This window comes from Oreochromis aureus, linkage group 11 (genome assembly GCF_013358895.1).
Source record: "Oreochromis aureus strain Israel breed Guangdong linkage group 11, ZZ_aureus, whole genome shotgun sequence".
Taxonomy (NCBI): Eukaryota; Metazoa; Chordata; class Actinopteri; order Cichliformes; family Cichlidae; genus Oreochromis; species Oreochromis aureus.
Genome location: NC_052952.1, coordinates 35,388,805 through 35,415,018, shown reverse-complemented (window position 1 = coordinate 35,415,018; position 26,214 = coordinate 35,388,805). Strand labels below are relative to the sequence as shown.

Genomic DNA, 26,214 nt, shown 5'->3' with positions numbered 1-26,214 from the left:
GTCATCATTTTGTGTATGCAGACTTGATCAACATGAGGAATGTGACTTAGCTAAATAGTGTGAACTGAATAACAGTGATCCCTGTGCGAAGGTTTGATTCATATTTCTTTATGAGGTGCAGTGATGACAGAGACCTCACCACTGCAGAGTCTCACTGGTCCTTGGGCCAGACGAGTTGCAAAAATTGCGATCACTCGCCTCTTCCTTTTTCGTACTGTGACAGACATTTTTCATCACAGCATTTTCACCTAACACGATTTCTCACAACGGCATCGATCATCAGTTAAGAAACAACGTGGCTGTTGCACCATATGTGACAGGTTGGTTTGTTGGGTTAAACCCCAAATGTGTTAACTGCTCTTAGCGTAACGGTGTGTTACGGAAGCAACATACTACTGAGATCAGTCGTGTATGTTCACACCGAGGAGTAAGAGGAACTGCAGGTTTGTTCTGTGCCAGTTACTGCTGGGATCTCATATTGTTTTTTGGTGTGTGTGTGTGTGTGTGTGTGTGTGTGTGTGGGTGGGTGTGTGGGTGGGGTTTGTCGGTAACATTCTGTAAACAGCAGAGTCCGTTCCTGTTAAGGGCAGTTTTAATTTTCAGTGCACTGAAGGCAACTTGACTTTTAAAGATGGAAGAAGAAGTCAATTATTCCACGATGGTTTTCAAAACTGGTGCTTCACCTCAAAAAGGTAGGTTACTCTCCTCCTTCATTCAAAAATGAATGAAGATTACTCACTGATAAGTCTGACTGTTTACATCTTTGTGAAGTTCCCTGATGAAAGAACGCTGCTCTTTTCACGTCATGTTCTTTCTCTCAGAACAACCAAAAGCTTTTTCAATTAACTGCTGAGACATGAACATCACTGCAAAGCACAACATTTCTATTTTAATACACCAAGTCATGAGCTCAGACCTATCTTTTGAGTTTATCACATTGTTTGACTTTATCACAAATGATGTGATAAAGCTAGTTTGAAAAATAGCACATGGCACAAATGTCGCTGGTATGAATCCATGCATTCAGTCATTTGTGTCTTCTAGAAAAAATCAAGGACTCAACCATTTATTCTGAAGTTAAAACTAAAGTGCCTGCTGGTCCGTCTGCTACACCTGGTAAGTTACAACATTCACAGCAAAGCAAATTCATGCTTTACCTTTCTGTCTTTGACAACGACACAGCCTGAGAAAACAAACCAACACAAGTAAAGCAGAAATGTTGAAATGTTTCTCATATTAATAAGCTGCAACCACCAAATACCTGCAGAGACTCAGGCAAGTCTTGAGTAGTACAAGATCCACAGAGGCTGGGGTCGTCACACCAGGCAAGACCAGGCTGTGTAAAGATGCCCCTGAAACAATCCAGCACATAACAGCAGGGTGCAAGATGCTAGCAGGCAGGGCATACATGGAACACCATAACCAAGTGGTTGGCATAGTATAAGAGATAAGATAGGATGGTATCCCCGGGCGTGTTCTCAGAGCGTGTTCTGGGGAGCTTGCAGGAGTGCTGACAGACATATTCAACCTGTCCTTGGCCCACGCTGTGGTACCGGCCTGCTTCAAATCCACCTCCATCGTCCCGATACCCAAAAACTCCAACCCATCTTGCCTCAATGACTACCGCCCAGTAGCACTCACCCCCATCATCACTAAGTGCTTAGAGCAGCTGGTCCTAGCACACTTCAAATCCTGTCTCCCCCACCCTGGACCCCACCAATTCGCATACCGCCAGAACAGGAGCACAGAGGATGCAGTCTCCATCGCACTGCACTCTGTCCTCTCACACCTGGACAACAACAACACCTACGCCAGAATGCTGTTTATAGACTTCAGTTCAGCATTCAACACAATCCACCCTCACAACTCATCAGGAAACTGACAGACCTGGGCATCAGTTCCCTCATCTGCAAATGGTTACTGGACTTCCTGACCAACCGCCCCAACATGTCCGGCTGGATAACCACTGCTCATCTACCATCACAATGAACACCGGTGTACCACAAGGCTGTGTGATGAGCCCTTTCCTCTACTCCCTCTTCACCCACGACTGCAGACCTGCTGATGGTTCCAACACCATCATTAAGTTTGCAGATGACACCACGGTGATTGGCCTCATCAGTGACAACGATGAGGCCGCCTACAGGGAGGAGGTGGATTGTCTGGCTGAGTGGTGCGACACAAACAACCTGCTGCTTAACACCGAGAAGACCAAGGAGCTCATCGTGGACTACAGGAGGAATGCTGACCCACATCCACCCATCCACATTAAGGGGCGGCTGTGGAGCGTGTGAGCAGCTTCAAGTTCCTGGGAGTCCACATCTCCGAGGATCTCACCTGGACGACCAACTGCTCCAAGCTGGTCAAGAAGGCTCACCAGCGCCTCTTCTTCTTGAGGACTCTGAGGAAGAACCACCTGTCCTCAGACATCCTGGTGAACTTCTATCGCTGCACCATCGAGAGCATCCTGACCAACTGTATAACAGTCTGGTACGGCAACTGCTCTGCCTCGGACCGGAAGGCGTTGCAGAGGGTCGTGAAAACTGCCCAGCGCATCGCCGGAGCACCACTTCCTGCCATAAAAGACATCTACAGGAAGCGGTGTCTGAAAAGGGCTGGGAAAATCATCAGAGACCCCAGTCACCCATCACATGGACTCTTCACCCTCCTGCCCTCTGGGAGGCGCTACAGGAGCCTCCGGACTAAGACCACCAGGTACCGGAACAGCTTCTTCCCCACAGCTGTCAGACTCCTGGGGCGTTTATCAATATGCGTACTTGTGCGTACTTGCGTTCTCGTGTACTCGTGAAACGTCATCAGTCGGAGACCAAGTACTGTTCCAATTCGAAGTACGCATCACGCCGAGAACGCGAAAAAGTCCCGGATGTGTTCTCGATCCGCCCGTTTTATCGAGCATGCATCAGTGTAGACTTGGGACAGCTATATATCCCAGAATGCATTTCGTCCAAAACTCAACAGCGGACTCCCGGCACATCGTCCCCCCCGTCGCGGACTTCTCTCTACTCAGGTTAAAGAAACCCCAGCAGCTGTCTATAGTATTGAGTGTCCACTAAAATAAAAATAAAAGCGTTCTAACATCTCACCTGCTTGTTTTATTAAGGTATGTACACGTATGTACATGTACACTATTTTTATTAATAGAGGTTTCACTACTGAGGTTAAAAATGATATATAAGTCACTTAGATCACTTCTAAATGTTAATGTTTGGTTTATTTCAGTGTTTTATTTGTTCCTGAGTAAACCGGTTTGGCTGTGATTAAAGTTAAGCTTCATAACATGTTACTCACAGTTAAATTAGGAGGGGACGGCAGTAAAACCTCCGGACCTGTGACATCATCACGTACGCAGGTGTTCCGACTGTACAAATCACAGGTCCGTGCTCGCGTACTTGAGAATTGAGAAACATCCCACGAGTCCGTGCTCGTGTTCTCGGCGGGTACGTACTCACCGAGCACGCGAGTACGTACTCGCGTACTTGGGCATTGATAAACGGCCCTGAACTCTGCCTCCTGACATCTGACCCACGTTAACACATGGACTGAACATACACACACCCACAATGGACAACCGTACCCTCAAACACACAATAATAACATGGACTGAACCACCACTCACAACCACTAGCACTTTATATAGCCTCTGTAGAAATTATCCACATATCTCACTTATCTTAACTGCACTACTGTATGGTTCTGTGTAAATAATCATTCTGTACATACGATAATTTTTAATCCTACAACTGTTTACAACTTGCATAGTTCCCATTTCTGTATAGCTGTATATCTCATATTTCTGTAAAGTTATTTATTTCATATTCTGTATAGTTTTTCATATTTATATCCTGTTCATATCCTGTACATAGCCTGTACTCACTACAGCCTGTACATACCTATAGTTATAGAATATTCACAACATACTTCATACCGTGTACATTATAACATACCACAATAGACCCATTTCTGTAATATACTTGCATATCTATATTATTGCTAATATATATTGTAATATATCTATATCACTAAAGCACTTCTGGATGGATGCAAACTGCATTTCGTTGCCCTGTACCTGTGCATGTGCAATGACAATAAAGTTGAATTCTATTCTATTCTATTCTATTCTATTCTATAAGATAAACCTTTATTAGTCCTCACGTGGGATATTTCTTGGGTTACGGCAGAAAGTGGACAGTGCAAAGTTACAAGCAGCAAAAATTAAGAAAAACAATGGAATAGAAGAAGTTAGAATAAAATACTATGTGTTGTTAGAACAGATCCCGTCAGACTTCTACCTACAAACGGGTGAAGGCTAACCTAACGGACGTAGTGGTTCACTTTCAAAAGTGTTCATTTAACAGTCAAAAGAGTGAACACATTTAGACACTATTCTAGTGTTAAGTTTAGCACTCACTGTGTTAATTTAACACTGGTGATTTTGCAGTGTGGTGTGTGAGGGGAAGGAGAAGGAAAGAAAAGGAGAACATAGAGCGACCTAAGAGATCAATGATGTGCACATGACTGCACATTTTGTAATTCTGTGGGTTGTGTTGTAGTCAAACTCATCGCTATGAGGCCATTCATTTAGTTATTTCTGTCTTCCAGAAAAAAACGAGGACCCAACCATTTATTCTGAAATAAAAACTAATGCACCTCCTGCTGCTCCTTCTGCTGCACCAGGTAAGTTATAAGATCCTATTTTCATCTTCATTAATTTAGCAGGAATATGTTTTAGACCAACAGTGGAACAAATGTATACTTTACCTCTATGTCAACATCTGACATGAACGTCTGGTGCCTCAATGGTCCTGAGAGTCTAACACAACAAAGCCTGAGAAAACAGACAACATACTAGCAAAGGAATGAGCTTTCTGCAGCATCAAACAACAGTACGAGTCCATGTGACAGTTTCTCATAATAATGATGTCAACTTTCTCATTAGAAGCAGAAGGCAAAGCAGCTGCATGCTCCCATTTCCCTCTACTGCTGGTGTGTTTGGAGATACTTTGTGTCCTCCTGCTGGCGGGCATCATCGCCATCATCTACAGTAAGTCTGAGTTCAGCACACCAAACTCTTATTACTCATTAGTTTTATTTTAATTGTGTTCTGAATTTTTGCATGTTTCCAGAGAGTGGGTTTGCTTGTTTCAGCTGGTTTTTATTAGTTTCACTGTTTGTTTAGCTTTCTTAATTATTATAATATGAAGGGTCCTTAACGGGGGAAAACATTACAATACAAAGACAACACTGTGTGAAAGCTTCTGAGTCACGAATTGACCAAAAAATAAGAATAATAAAAAAACTGTTTTCATTTTATTTTAGTTAAACTTTATTATTTCATTTAGTTCATGTTCTCCCAAAAGTCTAGCTTTCATTTTTATTTTAAGTAAATAAAATATTTTCGTGCATCGATTTTCTAATTCTAATTTTCTAATTCTCTGTTTAGTGTTGGTTCGTTATACTGCTCACATATTTGGTGTTTTTAAACCAAACATCAAAGCGTTGAAGATTTTGAGTTCAGGGGCGGCTGTTATGCAGTTTGCTTCACTCAGATTACACGGTGTATGTCAGTAAAGATTGTTGAATTTTTCTTGAAGATCTGATGTGTGATTTAAGTGTTAAGTTATTGTTTTCTGAGCAGTCCACAAAAACCTTACAGAACACTGTAAAACTTCAGATTAGATTAGACTAGATGAAACTTTATTAATCCCTCGGGTGGGTTCCTCCAGGAAATTCAGTTATTTCATGTTATTTCTGAAGTTTTATGAACAAAAGGTGTATTATTATTATTATCATTATTATTATTATTATAAGTAGTAGTAGTAGTAGTAGTAGTAGTAGTAGTAGTAGTAGTAGTAGTAGTAGTGGTAGTAGTAGTAGTAGTATTATGCCTGAGTAAATGAAACCTGGCTAATTTGGGATGATTTTTATGCTTGAAGTTACATAGTGAAGCTTTATGAAAAGCTCGACCTGCTGCTGTGAGTAACGACAGTGACATTAAAGAGTAAAAGAAGGAAGTAATGGTTCTGCTTACTCTGGTTCTATATGTCCACCCTAAACAACCATAGGTGTTTTTTTTTTATCCTCCAGCACATTATAGGCATCATGTGTTGTGGCAATGAAAAAAGAAAGGATTGGTTAGCTGCAAAAATGTGATTAGCTTTCAATTAATGTAATATTAATTAATATAATATATAAAATATAAGTTCTTTAGTAAGGCTGGAAAAGCATCACCTTGATTTTTACAATAGCAAACAGGCTGTTAAAGTTTTAGAGGTCACAGTCATGTTAATGTGCAAAAGGAAATAACCAGTTGTGCTAAACTGAAATTCATCAAACCCATCCATCCACCCCATCCTCCTCCCTGTGCAAACCTTGTTGATTTCTAACACATATTTATTCCTATTTAGCTTCTGTCATGATTCTAACGATTGTTTGTGTAACGCTTCCGTTCTTCATGAATCACAGACGCTCAGAAAGGTTGGCTGTTCACGGTTTATTCTGCAGAAGACATAAAACACACTCAACAGGTGTCTTCTGATGGTACCAGCAATTGTAGCTCCCTCACAGAGCAAACGCGCCTTGTGTTGACAGGCGTACAATCTACTTTTTAATAAAGAAAAGATGGAAAATAATCATTTCTTCAATTTTACAGTCTGTCACACTGAAATTGTATACAAAAAGAAATCTTATGACTTATAAAAATACATTTCACAATCGTATAAAACAAAATAACAGGATAACAGGAGTATCACCGGCTAAACATTTCCCTCTAGTGGACAAATTAACGGTAGCGCATTACATTTTCACTTGCTTGTGCTTTACAGACAAGATGACTGTTAACAAGCTCACGTACCTGCAGAAGACATAAAACACACTCAACAGGTGTCTTCTGATGGTACCAGCAATTGTAGCTCCTACAATGTAAAACAACATCACAAAAAGCACAGAAAAACAGTAAATCCAAACACATTTCCTGCTATGCGCAGCAACCACTAAATACGGCAGAAACACTGTTTAACAGCAACCAGCCTTTGTTTCGGTTACACAGTAACATCCTAACATCAATATAAACCTATATACATCGACATGTACAACTTATGTAACAACATTCACACCAGAAACCATAAAAATGCCAGAGCCTTTCATTAAGGAACTGACCCTCACAGTGCAAGCGCGCGCTGTGAGGAGCGGAAGCTTCTAAACGCTAGAGTGAGATCAAAAATGATAAAATTCACACTTAAAATAATAATTAAGACCAGGTAAGTGCATGTTTTTCAGATGTCTTTTTAACTCCGTTACATTTGTGGATGAGTTAGTTAAAAGTACTCATTACATATTCATTGTATGTGGAAAAACCTCCAAAGCTGTTTACAATGGTAGCTTAAAAAAACAGAATTAATTTTTTCCCCATATAACCTGAACCATATTTTTTTTTAATGTCTCTTTCCCACTAAAATACAAAACTGCATTTTATTAATTGTAACTAAAGCTTTTTGTACCTCGAGTGCCGATTTTAATGTGATGCTAATTTTCCTCTTTACTATTTATTACCATCTACTGGTGGTTTAAAAACAAACAAACAACATTTTACTATACATCCATGTTTTAGTGTGTTTGGTGTCTTCAGCTTCGTCCCACAATGAAGAAAGGAAGAGAAGGCTTCTCTGTTAGGACTGGATGTTAACACTCGTTGGTCGGCTGTGATGATGAGCGCTGTGCTGTCTTCTCTCATTCACAGTGAGTTTGTTAATGAACGTACAGGCAGCAAACCTCCGTGACCTCACAGCAGAATATCAGCGGTTGGCCGTGGAGAAGGAAATCTCAGACAATAAAACTGAGGAGCTGAGAAGAGAGAGAGACAATCTCAACTGGACACTGGAAGTCATCCTGAAATTTGATAACTTTCCAGTAAATGATTACTGTCCTAATAAACGTGAGTGCTCCACTGCGCTGGCCTCAGAAGTTTATAAGCTTCCTATGTTAAAACTTATTAGAAGGAGCTGAAGATGATCAACAATATGATAACTCTCCATGACACCCATGAGGGTAAGAGGTGGGAACGTAGAATTTATGTGACAAATTTAAAAAGAAAACAACGAAACAAGTAAGCGTGCAGTTGGGAGAGATGATTTGGACTGGTCACAAAACCCAGGAAAACACAGCAGCCAGCATTTAAATAAACAACAAAATAGGTCCATTATGTATTATCTAAAATTTACAACAATTTATTTTCTCTTTACCTCACATGGACTCTGTTCTCCTTTGAACTGACCTTCAACACCTTTGCATCAGTTGGCAGTATGTCCCACATGTTTCAATTCCCAGGAATGAACGGCTCACCCAACGCGTGATTACACATAGATGCATATTTCCCAAACTAAAAAGAATAAAGCAAATCAGCACCTCACTGTCTTTTGCCTTTCTCTAAAACAGGGGTGCCCAATCCCAGTCCTCGAGAGCTACTGCCCTGCAGCTTTTAGATGCGTCCTTGTTCCAGCACACCTGAATCAAATGAATGGCTCGTTATCAGGCCTTTGCCAGACTTGATGGCATGCCGAATTGGTAATCCAACTATTTGATTCAGCTGTGTTGGAGTAGGGATGCATCTAAAAGCTGCAGGACAGTAGCTCTCGAGGACTGGGATTGGGCACCCCTGCTCTAAAACAAAGGATCTGTCCATTAAGTTTAAGGGAAGCTTAAGAATTTCTCATTAGCAAAATCAAGGAATCTCTATGTGTTCTCATTGTTTCCAGAGAGAGACTCATCAAAGCTGCTTTAAAATGGAAAGTAGAAATGGTTTTTTTGTATGTAAGGAAATTTGATAATGTTGTTAATGAGCCTACATTGAGTCTAGTTTCTAATCTGCTTTTTTTCCTGTTGCAGAGTGCCAGCCATGCCGCAGTGGCTGGATCCCATTTAAGGACAAGTGCTACCTGTTTTACAATGAGCGCTCCCCCTGGAAAACTTGGGGAGAAAGCCAAAAGTATTGCAAAGGCAAAATTGCAGATCTGGTTGTTATTGACGATCTCAAAGAGCAGGTGAGCTCTAACAACAAGACCACAACACAATTACAGCCATGATATTTTCTTACACAACTGTTCATAATTCATAAATGTCACTGAATGACTAATGATATGACCCACAGGAATTTCTCAGTAGTCACATAACATATTACTACGATAAATACCACGGATACTTTATTGGGTTACAGAAGATAGGAAATAACTGGGTCTGGATTGATGGACACAATGACACTCTGAGGTAAGAACACCGTTTTTAAAAAAAAAAAAAAAGTCATTCAGTGACTTTTGATAAATATTATTGTGATATATATCCCAATAATAATAATATTGGATAAAGTGATTTGAGTGAAAGAAGGTGCATTATGAAAAAAACAAATAAGACACATCAATATATATATTTAACCAAAGCAGAGAAAGAGTCTGTTAGCCTTAACTTTGAATTCGATTTAGGTAATTAGCTAATTAGCTAGATAATTGCCTTCCTGACAAGGTGGTGATTTGGATAAGTCCAAGCAGTGTGAGAGTGTGTTTGGAGTGCTCTCACTGCTCTAATAAAAACGTTTAATATTTCGTTCAATTCAGTCAGATGCTCAAATCACCTCAAGCTCAATTCTATTTAAGGTCTCTTCCTGTTAAAAGAGATCTCTTTCTTCCCACAGTTAGCAAATACTTTGTCACAGGAGCTTGTTTGATCATTGAAGTCTTCTATTTCTTCAGTTTATAATCTAAGGAAATTCATTTTAGGGAAAATGAAATGAAAACGTCAACTTTTTAGAAAACCATGATTAAGGAGTTAGTTGAGTTTGTTTTCTGGGTAATGGACTTTTCAAATGGGCTCTCAAAAACACAGCTACCCTCATTTGAGAGGGAGTAGAGACCTGAAGTTTTGTAGAATTCTTTGGAATAATGCATCTTTTCCCTGTATATTTTCTTCGGGAAATACATAATAGTCAAATTGGTTTGGTTTGTCTGTTTTTAATTTCATGAACTGAGAATGATGCAGTCTGTGAGGAGGAGGAAAGGACGGCGAGTCAGAGACTTTAAATCTAAAATAAGTGAAATCATAAATGCTGTGGGTTACAGTTAGATTTTAAAGCAAAGACAACTTCAGCTGCAGAGAGTGAAACCATTCACAAAATACAATTACACAAAATAAAAACCAAAAATCAGTTTATTTCAGTTTAGAGCACTAAGACCATGAAGATTAATTTTTTCTTTGCCACCTTGTTTTTTGAATTAGTTGCAGAAATAAAAAAAAAATTGGGATGTTTTTACATGTGCTGATGTTCATGTCCTGCTTTTATAGTTACTGGATGAATGAGATGTCAGACAGTTCAGGCCCATGTGTGCTGATCATCCCTGAGAAGAATGCCACAAAAAGCTGGGTCGAAGCAAAATATGTCTTTGAGAACAAATTCATCTGTGAGATAGACGCCCTGCTTTTGTCCACTTAGTTAAGCTGCTGTTCTCTGTGTCCTCTCCCATGTTGCCATCCATGCTCCAGATACTGTCTGCATTATTTGTTTCTCATCTTTATAATGGAGGATGGAGAACTTGTAGTTTTTCAGCTGCTGCAACTATTTATGAAAAGACTTTAAGCAGACCAGTGTGTGTCACCAAAAGGCAGAAATAATGCAACACTGTACTTTTACACCGAGCAACATTGCATGTATTTATTACATAATTCATGTTGCAAGTTCCATCCTGTGTCAACCTCAACACTGTCTCCATCTGTCTCTGATGTAAAGTGACAGAGGTTAAAGGTTTGAAAGTTCAACTTTTTGGGTTTTGTTAATCATTTAAAATAACAGCATGATGCAGATGTTTTAAAGCCCTTGTTGATGGAAAGAGTCACTGTACTCCAGATGTTCAACAGTCATATTTGTGTTTTTTACTTTTTGATTCATACAAGTTTTAGGAGGAAATTTCAGATACAGTAACACATTAAGGACCACCGTAACAGTGACAAAGTGTCGACTCAACAAGATTTTTTTTTTTATATTAAAAAAAAAAGCTCCTGACCCTTTTGTTATTATTAATAGCGAAATGAGGATTGTGTTCAGCATTTAAATACCCACTGAGCTGTCAGTTTAAAGAAATATTTAAATCACAACCAACACTGAGTTTGAAAGTCAGGAAAATGAAGGTTGAACATATATATATTTTATTATATATTTAATTAATAAAATGATTCAAAACATCTTCCTCTTAAATACGGTGGAAGTGCGTGCGACTCACCTCGTGGTGCTGAAAAACATTTGAAAAACTCAGTAATATCTCTTTTTAGAAATCACGCCTGGTTACTTAAGGAAAAAAAATCCTTGTTTGGGGCATTTTCCCGTAGAAACTATTTTATTTTCCATCATCTTTGCAAAAAAGCTTACAGCTAACCAACATTACGGCTCAGGAAACAAGAATCCCGGCAAAGTTTATACCTGTCACAAGCGCGTGCGTCTTGTCCCAGGTACATGCTGACACACCTGTCAGGTGACTAAAACTGCAAATGATCTATGTAGATGAATATTTTCTAATTCCTACAAAAGATACAACAATTTTGTATATTTGTTTACTTTGTTGTTAAAAATGTTTATTTACACAAAGATGATTTTAAACAATAAAAGAATCAAAAGTACAAAAGTCTGCAGAGTCTGATCATTTAATTTGCATATAAAACCAGCATGTGTCACAATACTCCACGGCCTACATCAGTATTGTAAAAACACAATGCAGCTGGGGTCTCCGTCAAAGGGAGCTTGTAAAGATTCTTTATATTTCATGTTTACCTCCCAGAACAGCTGTAAACTGACTCCAGCTATCATGACTGTTAGTCTCAGTTTAGAAAAGCCACGTCTGGTTGTGATGGATTATTTAGGCCACATTTCATGTTATAAAGGCAATCTTTAAAAAAAATCATCATCAACTTCTCTAAACAGCGTGTAATGTGCTTCACCTGCTGGATGTAGTTAAAGATGTTTTCCAGTTTTTTGAAAACATCCAAAATTCCTTTACAGTCCATGTTTAGACTGTAACTCACCAAGTTCCTCTAATATCGAGTAAACAAAGCTAAACAGGAAGCATTCACATGAAACCTCAGCTGATTTTTTTTTTTTTTTAACCACAATTTCACTCATTTATTCCGGTCATGTCAAAGGATCATGCTAACATTCCCGCCTTGTGGACTTGTAACCAGAATAAATGCGTGTAAATTTTATCAAAGTGCTTCCTGTTTATGTTTGCTGGTCGACTGATGATTCTGGTTTAGCACCACAGACGAGTACACTGGGAAAGCACGTCGTCTTCAGACATGGAATTAGATTCCCAGTTAATCACACACTAGTCTTTAGACTTCTTCTTCCTCTTCAGAGGAGGAGCCGCCTCCTTATCTGTACATGTTTTGTCCTTTTTGCACTTTTTCCTTTTCTTCACTGTTGACTCTGTGACGTCTGAGTCCTCTAGTCCGGTGTGATTTGATTGGCTAGACTCCTTACAGTCACTCTCATTTTCCTTTAGGGGTTTAGAGGATTTCTTCTTCTTCTTCTTCTTGCCCTCGTCAGCATGCATCTCAGCAGTCACCTCCTCGCTCTCTGCAGCCGGTGAATGCGTCTCTTCGACTCCATTCTCCTCCACTTTGTTCTTCTTCTTATGCTTCTTCTTCTTCTTCTTGTGCGAATCGTCTGCCTCGCAGTTTTCTACATGGATCAAATCCTCATCAGTTCTTTCCTCGGGATCAGCACTATTCTTTTTCTTCTTCTTTTTCTTTTTAGGTTGAACATCTGTTTCGGGGGTTTCACAAACTTCATCACCACTCAACTCATTAATTTTCATCTTTTTTCTGCTTGCCATCGTCTCCTCCTGCGTCTCTAAACAGGAGGCTGGAGGAGGAGCTGGTTGGTTCTTCTTTCCATACTTGGCCATGAACTCTGCCTCCTGCTGCTCCAGCCTGGCTAACTTGGCGCTCATGGTCAAACCGTGCCTGGCTCCCCTAAAAAAAACGGAGCACAGAAAACTGGGTTATGCTCTTTTACAGTTCTTTGATGTGTTTTCCATGTTCAATTTTATAAATCTTATCAGCTTACTTGTGAGCTGTGCGTCCTCCACAAACTTTCATAAGATCAGTGTCAGAAAGCCTGCAGAGAGTCAGAGAAAAACCTCACTTATGGTACTGTTAAAACAATCCGCCATTTCAGCTGTAAACATATTTAAGATACAGTGAAGACAGAAGTTATCACATAAAAGGTCCAAATACAATTCCAAGTCTCAGTTGCTGATGAGATCAGATGCTGTGAATGTCTATTTGCCTTACTTGGTGGTGCTGGAGAGATCCATCCTCTGGTCATCCTCCATGTCTGAGCTGCTGCTGTCATCCGAGCTGGACGCCTTCGGCTCTGGCTGCTCCTGACCCGACAGCAGCGTGGCAGACTGAAAGAAGAGCCAGGCGTTCGTTGGTGTGATCAAAATAAACTACATTTAAAAACACAATAAGCGTCCATGTCATGCACATAAATGCTGTAATGTCCCACTGTAAGGCCTGCTTTGGACTTCTGTGGGCAGAGCCTACGATGTGAACTAAACGTCTTTGACGCCGTTTATGCCGTTTATGCTTTTGCTGTTACTGTGTGGTCATGTCCCACCGTGTTTTACAAGCAGTGCCAGCTGGGTTCCCGCTCTTTGTTGTGGTCAGTTTTTTGAGGGTGCAAACATTTTTACATTTCTTTGTACTTTTCTTCATGTCCTCTCAGTTTCTGCAATCACACACAAACGCTACAACAAAGGTGGAGGTCGAGGCTTTTCGTCAGATTCGGGGACCACGGCGTTGTTTTGTAGCCATTTCTCTTTGTTTCAAAATTGGTGATTTTCAGTAACGCCACTGACCAGTCAATGAGTGCATGAAGTCTGATGACTGAACTGCAGTAAGTACAACAAGAACGAACATGCAGCTGAAAGACACACAAACAATTACCTTGACAAAGCATCCATACAGCTTATCTTTAGCCAGTGTCGCTTTCCTTGGCTTTTTATTGGAGATCATCCCATCCTCTTCTTCTGTAGTCTTCTTCAGCTTGATCCCATTCTGGATCAGAAAACCAGGAAACACGTTAACACTGTGTAACTGAACAAACCAGCTGCTTCCACTCGGAGCCATCAGTGAATGAAAGTGATGTGAACGTTAAACTGAATCTGGGCCTTGTTGCAGCTTCCATCAACTCCTCAGAGGTGGTGCTCTGAAACGTCAAACTGCTCCTAAAGTCCAGAAAATATTCTCACACTGAGCTGCTAAAGCAAAAAAAAAGCTGCACTCAGGTGGACGACCTCAATCTGGAATCTTTTTCCCCGTCATGAAACACATTTAAAAATAACTACGAGCAAAACACCTAACAAAAAAACAAAACAAAAACAAAGAGTGACTTACTTGATCAGACTCCACCTGCAGGCTGGAGGAGGCTTTATTGAACACATGATCCCACCAGTGGAAGGTGAACTGCTCCCCTTCTTTATGGCCAACCTGGCAGAAGAAATGTAAATAGCACTCTCAGGTTAAACCTGTTTTAGCATCAACACCAGCGTCTGCTGCATAAAAACAAACACTTACTCCTCCTTTGTCACACTTCACTTTCACCTTGATGGCCTCTGATATGCCGTTTTCAGCTCGTCCCAGTCCTTTACCTGAGGAGAGAAAGCGCTGATCAGACTCCTGCACCTGACCTCAAACCTTCGCGGCCGCTGCTTTAATGTCTGCATAATGAAGCTCAAAGTATGCTACCTTGCTCCCAGCCGTGTCGAAGGAGCTGCTGCTCCGCAAACTTCAAGCCACGACTTTTCTCTTGAACGACTTCTGCCATCTGCACACAGACACAGTAAAATATCAGCAAACCCATTCAATTCTGTCAAACACATTTCTTCTTTTATTCTTATTCTATTTTCAGTGTGTGGGACACAAACAAACATCTTATGGTGTGACAGACTCATAAATAAACAACATTATACACCGTTAACTGTTTCTGAACTTTTAGATTCATAAATGGTAAATGGACGGATTCTTATACAGCACCTTTCTACCCTCCCGGAGCTGTATACAGCATGCCTCATTCACCCATTCATACAAGCACTTCTAAACACAAGTCCAAACTAATCATTCACACACATTCACACTCCGATGAACGCATCGGAGGGCAACTTGGGGTTAGTATCTTGCCCAAGGATATATGGCTCGCAGACTGGGGAAGCCAAGGATGGAACCACCAACCTTCCAATCAGTAGCTGATCTGCTCTACCACCTGAGCCACAGCCACCCCCGAATGGGAAGAGTTGCTGTGGTTTTATATCTAAATGATCAATCTGATAACTTGCTTTTACCTGATATTTCTGGGGATTTGATAAATAAAAAAAATGTTACACCCGAGTAACTGAAACCCTTAAGAGAAAAACTAGCATTCAAAGAATGAGTGTGTTCTTAGAACAAAGTGAGGTGTTCTTTTATGCGTAACTTGTCTAGTTGATTTCCTGCTGGGCTGAGGATCATGGTTGGATGCTCTTAGCACAGCATCCATGGTGTGATGGTGCAGGACTTGCTAATCAGTGTCCCTCTCCCACACTTCCTAGAATAAAATAAGATTTTCAGCTAATGGTGAAAAAATAAATGGCACTCAGGGAGCCGGTCAGTCACAAACACACATCTGTGCATTCGATCACTTAAGATCAATTTCAGTAAGTGTGTGCAAAACTCTCTGAAACTTTTCCTTGATGTCTGAATAATAAAGATAATGACTTGAAAATCCAAGCTCGCCCTGTGCTTCATCCTGTGCTGGCCTGTATGTATTGTGACTGGTGAGTTTTACAGGGTCCTGTTTACTGTTCTTTCTGTACAACAGTTGCAGTGTTATAAATATACAGACCCATCTATCCCCCTAAAATCTAAAGGACACCAGTCCTTCTCTATTATTGCCCTTCAGTTCTGACTACTCCACCGTCCCTCACAAAGACCAGCAGCTTTTAGTAGAGTCTGATTGTGTTTTTTGTCCACAGTAAACATTTTCTTATTGCTTTTGTTAGTCAGTTCTTGTTTTTATTTGTAGATTTAACTTATGTATTTATTTAATTTTACTTAATTGTTTATTACTTTTCAAATAGCTGTGATTTCTCATTTCCTTTTAATTACACTGATTATCTGTGTTTTTGGAGACTTGGTGTATTGACGTATTTGATGGAGCAGTTGGAGTCAACTCCGGTTTGAAACGTGCAACAGAAATAAAAGTCACGTGACTTTGTGTTTCTGACCGGTAATCTAAAGACTTCAATTTTTTAATACATCCAATATATTTAAAAGGAATCGTTTTAGCCAAGACGTTACGGCATGTCGCGCAGGGTTAGCCTATAAAATCACTCTGCTTCTCTTATAACCTGCCGTGTAACTGCAGAGCTGTTTAAAGCAGATCTCAGGACCTGAGTAGGTTTAAGAGTGAAGTCAAAACTAGTAAATCTGCGTATTTCCCTGCGATGCCAACTGAACCGGCTTCGCTCTTTAAATGTGGACTGGCGGGGTTGATGCTAACAGCTAACGTTAAACACTTCGATGTTCACGGCCGTTTCTAGACCAATGTTTCACGAACCTTAACCAACACAGCAGAAATAAGAAGTCCACAAACCTCCGTTTGACCTTTTTGTTTCAGTCGAACTGTTTCACTGAAAAACGTGAGGACTGGAACCGTGCAGGAGCGTCAGCGTGTAAACATGCGGTGCCAGCAGACCGCTGACATGACACCGGAAACACGTCACGGAAGGAATGCGGGTTTTTTCCTGATAGCTTTATTAACAACTTAAATGAACAAACTCCTTCAGTTCGTTGTATTTTTGTCTGAGAGCTCAGCTCCTGGGGTTTAATAAAACACGTTCCCGGGCCGGGATTTTATTAACACCTAAAATGTAAAAAATATCTCCAAAAACTATTTCCTGATATATTCTGATTATAAATCAGTGGTTGAAATCTTGTTTTTTGAACTTTTGATTATTTTTTGTAAATTCCATGTGCATAAATTCAAGGAACCAAAACAAACCATTGGCTCCCCGTGTGTTTCAGGATCGAGTTTAAAGTTCTTTTATTGGTTTTTAAATGTCTTAATGGTCTTGGGCCTTCTTATCTTTCAGGTCTGCTTTTACCATATGAACCCTCACGGACCCTGAGGTCCTCTGGTACTGGCCTTTTGATTGTCCCTAAAGTCAGGACACATACTCACGGAGAGGCAGCTTTTCAGTGGTATGGTCCTCGACTGTGGAACAGCCTGCCGGAGGAGCTCAGGGCCGCAGAGAACGTTCATGTTTTTAAGAACAGGCTCAAGACCCACCTTATTAATTTAGCTTTTACTTAACCTTTATTTATTTTATGCTTATTTATTCTATCCTGTTATTCTATTTATATTATTAATTTAGGTTTTACCTAATATTTATTGATTTTACTCTTATTCATTTTTTTTATCTTCTTATTCTATTTATATTTATATTTATGTTGTATCCCGTTCTTATTAATTTTATCTCTTTATCCTGTTTATATTCTTATTAGGTCATATCTCCAGTGTTTCCTCGGAGGGGGCTCTCTGCACCGGGGCTGTGATCGACCGTGGCTGCTGGGGCTCTGTGGCTCTTCTCAGCCTGGCTGGGGGGCTTCTTTGCCTCCTTCCTGCTGTGTGCCCAGCCTGGAGGCTGCGGTCTGTGACCGGCTCCCGGTGCAGACGGCTTCCTGTGATAGTGTTTCCTCACTTGGCTAATGCGTATCGATCGTTTATGTTAATGACAGTGTGGGGAGTGAGTGGGAGGGTGGGGTGGGGTGCTTTTAACCATGTAAAGCACTTTGTGCTACATTTTTTTTGTATGAAAAGTGCTTTATAAATAAAGATTGATTGATTGATTGATTGATTGAAACAAACAAAAAAAAACAGTAATTGCTGTATTTCCATCTGTTATATTACAACAGGAAAGACACAGATAATAATGATTTTGTCCTCCATGTTATTATGTATTCATGGCCACTTTGTCCCCTAAACATGTTGTTACACAGTTACTGTAATGTTTGAATGTACTTGTTATCAATAACGTTTTGAAAAATGACAACAGTGTATTTAAATCAGAGTACCAAACTGGGCAGTTCACTGATGAAAATGAAAAGATTAGCCAAATTAATACATTCATAGATAAATAAAACCAGTTCAATGAGGAGGTTCAGAAAACGCCATAATATCAGCATTTCATACATGGAAAAATAACATCAAACGATCCACATGGAAGTACAAATGTAATCATTTTATTACAAAATTAAATCAGTTCAGTGCTTCTAGGATTTTAAATATAATTTACCTGTAGTATTCAGTGTGTGTGTGTGTGTGTGTGTGTGTGTGTGTGTGTGTGTGTGTGTGTGTGTGTGTGTGTGTGTGTGTGTGTGTGTGTGTGTGGCCAAACAACGTTATGCAGGGTTGATGTTTTTTAATGACTGACTCCTTGTCAGTAGATGGCAGCATTACATACATGAAAGAATAAGAAAACAATCAATTGTTAAACCTGGGGTGGTGCAAATGTGTTCTCTTACTGACATAAAAAAAAATGAGCCATATTTAAAAAAATTGGTATTAATACAGATGTTTTTCCAGGTTTATTCCTGCACACAGAGGAAAAAATCACTAATGGCTGCGCTCCTTTCTGATGAATACGTTTTTTAAAGAATTAACAATTCAAGATCTCCCTATATGAGATTACCTTGTCAAAATACCCCAAACCATGCACTGTGCATTTACTATATTACTGATAATAATTTCAGATAGTCCTTTTCTCTCTGGAAGGACTCAAAATACCAAATAAAGATTTTTACTCTAGACAGTGCTTTTGGCCTCCATCTACATAGAAACTGATCAACACTGACTATCTAGATATCATATTTCAATCAGCAGCTGAAACTTCACCATAAAACTGACAGAGATCGTCAGCTGCAGTTGGTAGTAGCATGTTTTTAGGATGAAGAAACCAAATTGACTTGAATGTTGGGAATGATGTTTGCTGGGTGTAACAGGCAGTTACGCCCAGTATTGCTTCACATCAGCAGATGTTTGCGTTCCTCAGATACCTTTTCTGACCTTACCGGGAAAAGCTAAAAGTGAAGCTTAAATGATGTCGGCCATCCCTCAGTGTCCACTCTGTGGGACTGCAGGAAACAATTTTATTTGGCCTCTGCACTGGTTTCCTCGCAGTGAGGATGTTTGTTCCAACAGGCCTCCGTCCATGAGCTGTTTATCTGTGTCAGCACCCGGCAGGAGGGAAACAGCCATCCTGAACAGTCTGGTTATCAGCTGGCCTACTGTTTGGGGAGCAGGAGGCTATTACACAGCTGTCAATATAGTCTGTGAGAGACTGGTGCAGACACACATGAAGAAAGAGAAGATATACGACTAAAAGTCTGTGGACAGTAGCTCTGGTAGTTGACTGGGAGCAAACCCCTGCAGACAGCGATGTGACAAGTGTGGAGTGAATCTGACTGAGAATCATATGAGTCAAGCCCTGCTGGCCATTAGAAAGAGTTCAGGATTAAAACACCTGAAGCCTTTTTTAGATTACTGTGTTTGTGTTTGTTTGCGATGGTACTGCTTCTGCAGAAAGATACACAAAGGTTCTCTAAAATATCAGCAGCAAAGAGAAAGAGCACAGAGAAGATTGATGGTTTTAGTGAAGGAGAGCATGCAGAAGGTTGGTGTGACGGGCAGGATGTCAGGGATTGGGCGAAATCCGCTGTGGTGACCTCCAAAAGACAGAAGTCAAAAGTAGAAGAAAAAGGAAGGACAGAATTCAACTCACCATTTATTGTTTGACTCCAAGCAAAAGAGACTTACTTTTTTATCTGTTTTATACTTTTTTATGCTTTTTACATGTTTATACATTATTTGCAAATTTATCTATTTTGTACATATTTATGTATTTACATGTTTATGCAGATTGTAACTTTACACTATAAGTATAAATTGTTTCTATGTTCACTGTACTACATGTTCAACACATATATAAGAAACAAATCTGTTTATAAATGTTCAGGTGGTTTCTTTTTCATCACATATAACCATTAACAGTAGTTATATGATGTGTACACAAGAATTTATTAACCATCAAATACTGCAGAAGAAAATGATCAGTCACACAGTATTTATAAAGGATGAATGTACATCCTGACTCTGAAAAGTGAAGCCAGTCCTGATGACTAGATTTATTACACTGAAAATCTTATTTATGTTATTTACAAAACATATTGGTCAATGTGTAATTTCTTTCATATACAATTCTAGAGACGTGCACGTACAGCTAAAGGGTTTGTGAAGGTGGTTATCTCACAGCAGACCGAAACTCTCAGACTGATTCTTTTCAAAATGCAAAACAAACAAAGCAGTGACTTCTTGGACTTTCAGTTTATTTACAGGCAGACAGGGATACTGAAGAATATGCCATATGAATGAGTAAATGTCACAAACTGCCTGTTCATCATGTTTTGTGTTGATTTGCAGAGCCTAAGATCAGCTTTGCAGCATGTTGTTTATATGCTGTACCACTAGGGGGCAGTGTGACAAACAGCCAGTCTTGCCTGTGCTGTAGTTGGTCATTCAGTCAGCTGTGGAGAAGAGCAAACTGTAAACTGAAGGTTAAAACAATGAGGTGTGTCCACTGCAGCCACTGTCAGTGCTTTTCATGCTGTCAGTCTGACATCTCCATCATCAGCATCCTCAGTCTAATTTATACATAATCCCTCTTCTGCACATCTGGAAAGCTATCAACTTTATATTAATTATAAAACAAACACTCTTTTTTTTTTCTTTTACAATAGTTGCAAACATTTTGGAGAGCTAGATTTATTACATTGAAAATCTTATTTATGTTATTTATATAACATATTGGTCAATGTGTAATTTCTTTTAAATACAATTCTAGAGACTTGCACGTACAGCTAAAGGGTTTGTGAAGGTGGTTATCTCACAGCAGACAGAAACTCTCAGACTGATTCTCTTCAAAATGCAAAACAAACAAAGCAGTGACTTCTTGGACTTTCAGTTTCACAGGCAGACAGGGATACTGAAGAATATGCCATATGAATGAGTGAATGTCACAAACTCCCTGGTTTCTCTTTCTAGGCTCTTTTGTCCGATCACACCAAGTGTTAGTGATAGTTTTTAACACTTCATACTGTCATCTAACTATAGTGACTTCTGGGGAACCATAAAACAGACATGGCAGCATCATGGGTGACGTCATCGGGCTTAGGTTCATCATCTGTATACAGTCTATGCGTGAAAAGCAAAAACGGCTAATGATCATTTCTATTGTGTGTTTGTGAACAATGAGAAAATCTTGGAGCAGATTTCATGAATAATTGGCACTTGCCCCCGGAGGTTAGATCAGCAGACTCAGCTCCTTCATGGATCAATTCACATATTTTAGACTATTTCTGGATTTTTGTCATCAGTCATGTACCAGCTGAAACTTCATAAAACCCCTGCCCCCGACTTTCCAAGCCTGTGATGTTAATTTTGATCCAGCTGTTTCCACGTTTTCACTATCTTTGCTGCCTGCTGAAACTCTTCTGATTACAACAACGATCTATCTGAGCTGTATTTTCCACCTGCACACTCACGCTAAACTTACTCTTTTTTTCCAGGTATTATCCCTCTGGAGCACTTATTCCTGAAAATTTCCAAAACACACACACTTACACATCAAGGTCTGGAGGCCAACCGAAGGCAAAAACAACTCCCAGTCTCCCTCCAGACCTCCCCCCTCTCTCCCAAACCTCCTCTCTGCCCTATCCCTCCTTCTTTTCCCTCCTCTCTCAGTCCCCTCGCTGTCACAGTTTTTCCACTTTCCTTGGCTCCACTTTACGACCCTCCCTCGTTTGGAAGAAACTGCTCTCCTTATTTTTTCTCTCTCTCACTTGTGAATGTTTATCCGGCTTGAAGATTTTTCTAAGTGTATGGGCTCTCTAAAGCAAACGTCGTTTTTCTTCACAGTTTCGTCCTCGGAAGTCGCTTTTTAGGTGAAATATTTCAGCTGCAGAGAGTCTGCGTGTTCCTGGATGCCAAGGTGAGTAAAAAGCTGTCAGCGAGATAAAAAAAAAAAAAAAAAAAATTAAACTAAACAAATATAATTTATTGCTTATTGATCTGTCAATGAATCCGCTTTTGTTTAATAGCTTACTCGTACACGTAGCGTGTAGGTATGTGCTGTTATTGGCAGTAGCGCAGCATGCATGCGCCCCAGATGGTGAAAACGTCAGTTAGTCTCATGAAATAAAACAAGTATAAATTAAATATAATTCATTGAGTTAAATGCCGAGTATAAATCACTGCAATAATATAAGAATATGCAGTATAATATTCGTGGAGTTTTACTTTTGGTACTTCATTTTCAGACAATGTGCACATACTTTTACTGGTCGTGTTTTCATTTATTCACGTTTCTGAAAGTGTCTTTACATTTCTTTGAATACTTTCATCAGATAATGTGCATCAATATTCAATAAAATCTCCCGTAAATATGCAGATTACCACTTTCATACCGCTACATTACAACATAATACACATTTGAACTTTATTAGTGAGCTTGTTCTCTAAGTGAGATTTCACGTTTGTATGTCCTGAATGTATTTTGTATGTTGAATCATAATCACCAACAGTAAAGTCGTCTGTTGGGTACCATGAAGGTGTTGGAGCTGAATTATGTGGTTGCTTTCTTCTGTTCTAAAAATAATATCTGAAAGCGTGATACAGATTTTGACCTCATTTTGAGCTGCTTCATGAAGCAGCTCAAAATGAGGTCGTTTTTGACAGAAAATGTACGTTTTTGTGTTTTGGCAGATTTGAAATCACATTTTGACGTTTTTGTCTTCATTCATGTGAAATGCATGGTGTACACTGAGCTTTGGAAAAGAGGTCACTAACAAAGAAAGCATACACTCCCTATACTGGAACAATCTACTCAAACTTATGACTGATTATTAGACATAAAATACTTTTGAAGGTCCACATTTGTTGGTCAATATTTGTAACACAAGATAAAATATCAAAATGCACCCTGTGTTTAAACAGATACATAAAGAAAAACTTGGCTTTTAAGGTCTGTGTAATTAAGCTGAATGAAAAGCATTTAATTGATCCTGACGAGTTCTATTCTGTATATTTATTGTGATTGCTGTAACCTCAGGCTGTTAAGGTTCTGGGTTCAAACACCAGGAAATCTCAGGAAGGCTTGAACCCAGAACTGCATGATTTTTCTTTTGGTGTCCAAAAACATCCATGTTAAATGTTGAGACAGATGAAGCTTTGAGTGGACGATAAGATCAGAAAAGCTTTGTGGAAATGTCAGAACAATTAAATTAATTGATAGTCTGCACCTGTAAGGTCTGACTGGTAGAAAAGAAAAGTTGCAAACCACCAACAACATGCTACCTGAAAATAAAAGATAAAATAAGGGAGTTTATTTTCTAAAAGTATGTATTTATAAGTTTGTTCATCAGAAAAGATTATTCTTGTCCTACATACAAACTGTCAATTCAGTTCAATTCAATTTTATTTATACAGCACCAAATCACAGCAACAGTCGCCCCAAGGCGCTTTATATTGTAAGGTAGCCCATACAAAAATACATACAGAGAAAAACCCAACAATCATATGATCCCCTGTGAGCAAGCTCTTTGGTGACAGTGGGAAGGAAAAACGTGTTTTTAACAGGAAGAAACCTCCAGCAGTCATGTCACATAACATCTGCCATATATCAGTCATACTTTTTTCTTTTTAATTAAAGCACTTGTTCAAATGAACTCCTGGCGTTGTGTCACCGCTTCATGCACTTGCACACTTTTCCTCTCGGGTGTGTTTTTTTTTCTTGGCGTCTCTGCCTCTGCTTTGAAAACTCGTCCAACTACTATCAAGAGAGAGCATGACTCAAAAAAAGCTCCGCTCGTCTGGCATGTTTCCTCCATCAATTCATCGCAAAGGAAGTTGCTGGGAGTAGTTCTGCTCTTTTCTCATCTTCCTCTGTTCTGTTTGATCTTCATTAAGTCGTTCAGATTTAATCCCTGTTCTGGAGCACCTCTGGGTCACAGAGGAGCCGTGATTCAAGCCAGTGAAACGTGGCGGCGAGGTGGCTGCAGCCAGTAGTGCTGCGTGTGTGTACAGCGCACACATCCTGATGTGATGGTGTATAAGTCAGCATTCGTGTCCTGTCAGTGAAGTTAATCAGATGAGGCAGATGGAGTGTTTTCTCTGCAGATGTGAGAGGGTGCAGTGGATTGTTTCTCTTTTTTTGGGCATGTGTGAAGTCAGTAACACAATAATGGATGTTTATAGCACTCTGATATGAAAGAGTGCGTTGATTAAAAGGAGTTTGATTACACTGATCATTTCCTCATTTTGACTGATTTAAAAGGAGAGAGTGCAGCACATTTTGGGAGGGAGGGGGACGAGGGGGTCACCAGCTGAGCCACTGGATTAAAGGGAAACCAGTGTAGAAACGTGGCTTGATGACAAATTGACATGTTTATAGTTTAGAGCTTTGAAATGTTGAACTCCTGCACATGCATGTGCACTGTTTTGGAAACAAAATGCACGTTTCTTTTCCTCTGTGGAGATGTAAAATCAGCATAAATCACCATAAATCCAACAGTTATTGTCTGTGACTTGTGAATGAAAAGCTTTTTGATTAAGGGGCCCTGACATCTTTCGACTCATAAACATCTGCATGGAAGGTGAGATATGATTAACTATCAGAGTAAATCTCAGCCACCTGGTCTGGACTCCTGACCTCACATCTGCTCTGGCAACTGAAACACCTCAGGAAGTCTCTGACTGCAGACTGAACTCTGTGTGTCTACAAATACTCCTAAAAGCTCATTTTTAAAGCTCATATTTAATCAATAAGTTATATTCTGCCTGTTAAAAACTCACTGAAATGGGTTGTCTTTGTTTTCTGTCAGTGCCCTCATATGGAATCCTCATTGGCTGACAGAGTGTCTGCCCTCTTGCAGACTGTTTCAGCTATCAGTGGCATATTAGTGACCCATTTTTTCTCTCTGGTCAAGCAACAAAAATCGTCTCCAGTCTGACAGCTGGAGACCCGGCTGATTGAACATCTGTTTGTCCAGGAGAGGACTTGATTTCAGGCAGGCTATTGGATTTGTTTTGGTTAGAGATGACACCAGCTAGAGACACAAAGAGGTGAAGTGGAAATAGAGAAAAAAAGGGCTCAGTTCAAGTTACTGGATGCTTTTCTAAAATTTATTGTGCGACCACATGGGGCAGCCGGAGTGTCTGCACATTGTCTTTTGAAAGTCACTCCTTCCTGATGGCCACTCACCACAATGTAACATCACAGTCTGAAGGCTTTGTTTGCATTAGCCATCGAAGCACGGCTGCTACCATATAGAGTTACGTGCACGCTTGCAGATTAGTCTTTTGCACGTTGATGCTCGGAGCTGCGCTGGTGCCATCTTCGATTAGGAGTTACGCCCTGACTTTACCTGGGCTTATATGAAATATAGCTCAACATCACACAACATAACACAAAATTTGCTGCAGATATTTGTAGGTGTGACTCTCTACACTGGGTGTAGTGGACTCATGAGGTGATTTAATAATATCGTAATGCCTCTCACTGTGATGTATGCCTTAAGCAGAAACCTCTGTGGCTGCGAAATAAAGAAAGTGCTACAAACTAGTTCCTCCTCTAGAGTCTGGCTCCAAAAGTGAGTCAGTCCTCGTAAACCTCCATTGCCCAACTTTACAGTAGAAATAATATGTCTGCAGACTAGTGCAATGTTGTGTTTGCGCATATTAGAAAACCCTCTAAAGCAGTGGGCTGCTCACTTTATTCTTTAGTCCTTTGATAACACTTAGATTACTTTCCATATCTGCAAGTCTTCTTGGGTCAAAGGGATGTAAATGTGACGTTGAGACGTTGTGTATCTGCCTGTCATCTTTGACTGGTCTGCTGAGATTTCAGATTACAATACAACAAATACGCTTGTGGCTGCTGTGCTATCTCCAGCTGCCTGTAACAGATAATCAAGGCTTAGGTCTGCATTTCACTAACAACACTTAGTCTCTAATTTCATAAAGGCAGATGTCAAAGTGAAGGTTTGAAATGGGTGACATCATGGCCATCA

At 39.9% G+C, this 26,214-nt stretch overlaps 3 protein-coding genes and 1 long non-coding RNA gene across 8 annotated transcripts in view; 2 read left to right on the top strand and 2 right to left on the bottom strand.

Annotated features, from left to right (window-relative positions):
- The first annotated feature begins 559 nt into the window (after positions 1–559).
- On the top strand, positions 560–11,254 carry LOC116327125 (C-type lectin domain family 4 member D-like). Of its 3 annotated transcripts, none has more exons than XM_039619810.1 (8): positions 560–692; positions 1,045–1,116; positions 4,621–4,695; positions 4,958–5,062; positions 7,757–7,951; positions 8,902–9,056; positions 9,230–9,279; positions 10,348–11,254. In XM_039619810.1, the coding sequence occupies exons 1-8, from the start codon at positions 632–634 to the stop codon at positions 10,493–10,495; spliced, it is 861 nt and encodes a 286-aa protein (XP_039475744.1). In that variant the 5' UTR covers positions 560–631; the 3' UTR covers positions 10,496–11,254. The 3 variants fall into 3 exon arrangements, with proteins under 3 accessions (XP_039475744.1, XP_031604479.1, XP_031604480.1); XM_031748619.2 differs by having other exon boundaries at positions 9,164–9,279; XM_031748620.2 differs by lacking the exon at positions 1,045–1,116 and having other exon boundaries at positions 601–692; positions 9,164–9,279.
- LOC120442711 lies at positions 6,796–8,499 on the bottom strand. Of its 2 annotated transcripts, none has more exons than XR_005614886.1 (2): positions 8,259–8,499; positions 6,796–7,860 (listed from the first exon to the last, which is right to left on the bottom strand). It is a non-coding gene; the product is annotated as an uncharacterized LOC120442711 (long non-coding RNA). The 2 variants fall into 2 exon arrangements; XR_005614887.1 differs by having other exon boundaries at positions 8,291–8,499.
- A 120-nt stretch (positions 11,255–11,374) lies between the features above and the next one.
- On the bottom strand, positions 11,375–16,812 carry gpatch4 (G patch domain containing 4). Of its 2 annotated transcripts, XM_039619809.1 has the most exons (9): positions 16,685–16,804; positions 15,526–15,637; positions 14,803–14,881; positions 14,632–14,705; positions 14,452–14,544; positions 14,002–14,112; positions 13,345–13,460; positions 13,118–13,168; positions 11,375–13,023 (listed from the first exon to the last, which is right to left on the bottom strand). In XM_039619809.1, the coding sequence occupies exons 2-9, from the start codon at positions 15,559–15,561 to the stop codon at positions 12,375–12,377; spliced, it is 1,209 nt and encodes a 402-aa protein (XP_039475743.1). In that variant the 5' UTR covers positions 15,562–15,637; positions 16,685–16,804; the 3' UTR covers positions 11,375–12,374. The 2 variants fall into 2 exon arrangements, with proteins under 2 accessions (XP_039475743.1, XP_031604478.1); XM_031748618.2 differs by lacking the exon at positions 15,526–15,637 and having other exon boundaries at positions 16,685–16,812.
- A 5,066-nt stretch (positions 16,813–21,878) lies between these two features.
- pear1 (platelet endothelial aggregation receptor 1) overlaps positions 21,879–26,214 on the top strand; it is a 60,371-nt gene continuing 56,035 nt past the window's right edge. The window contains exon 1 of the mRNA XM_031748610.2: positions 21,879–22,136. Within this exon, the coding sequence (XP_031604470.1) occupies positions 22,129–22,136 (8 nt within the window). The 5' untranslated portion in view covers positions 21,879–22,128. The remainder of the gene's footprint in view (positions 22,137–26,214) is intronic.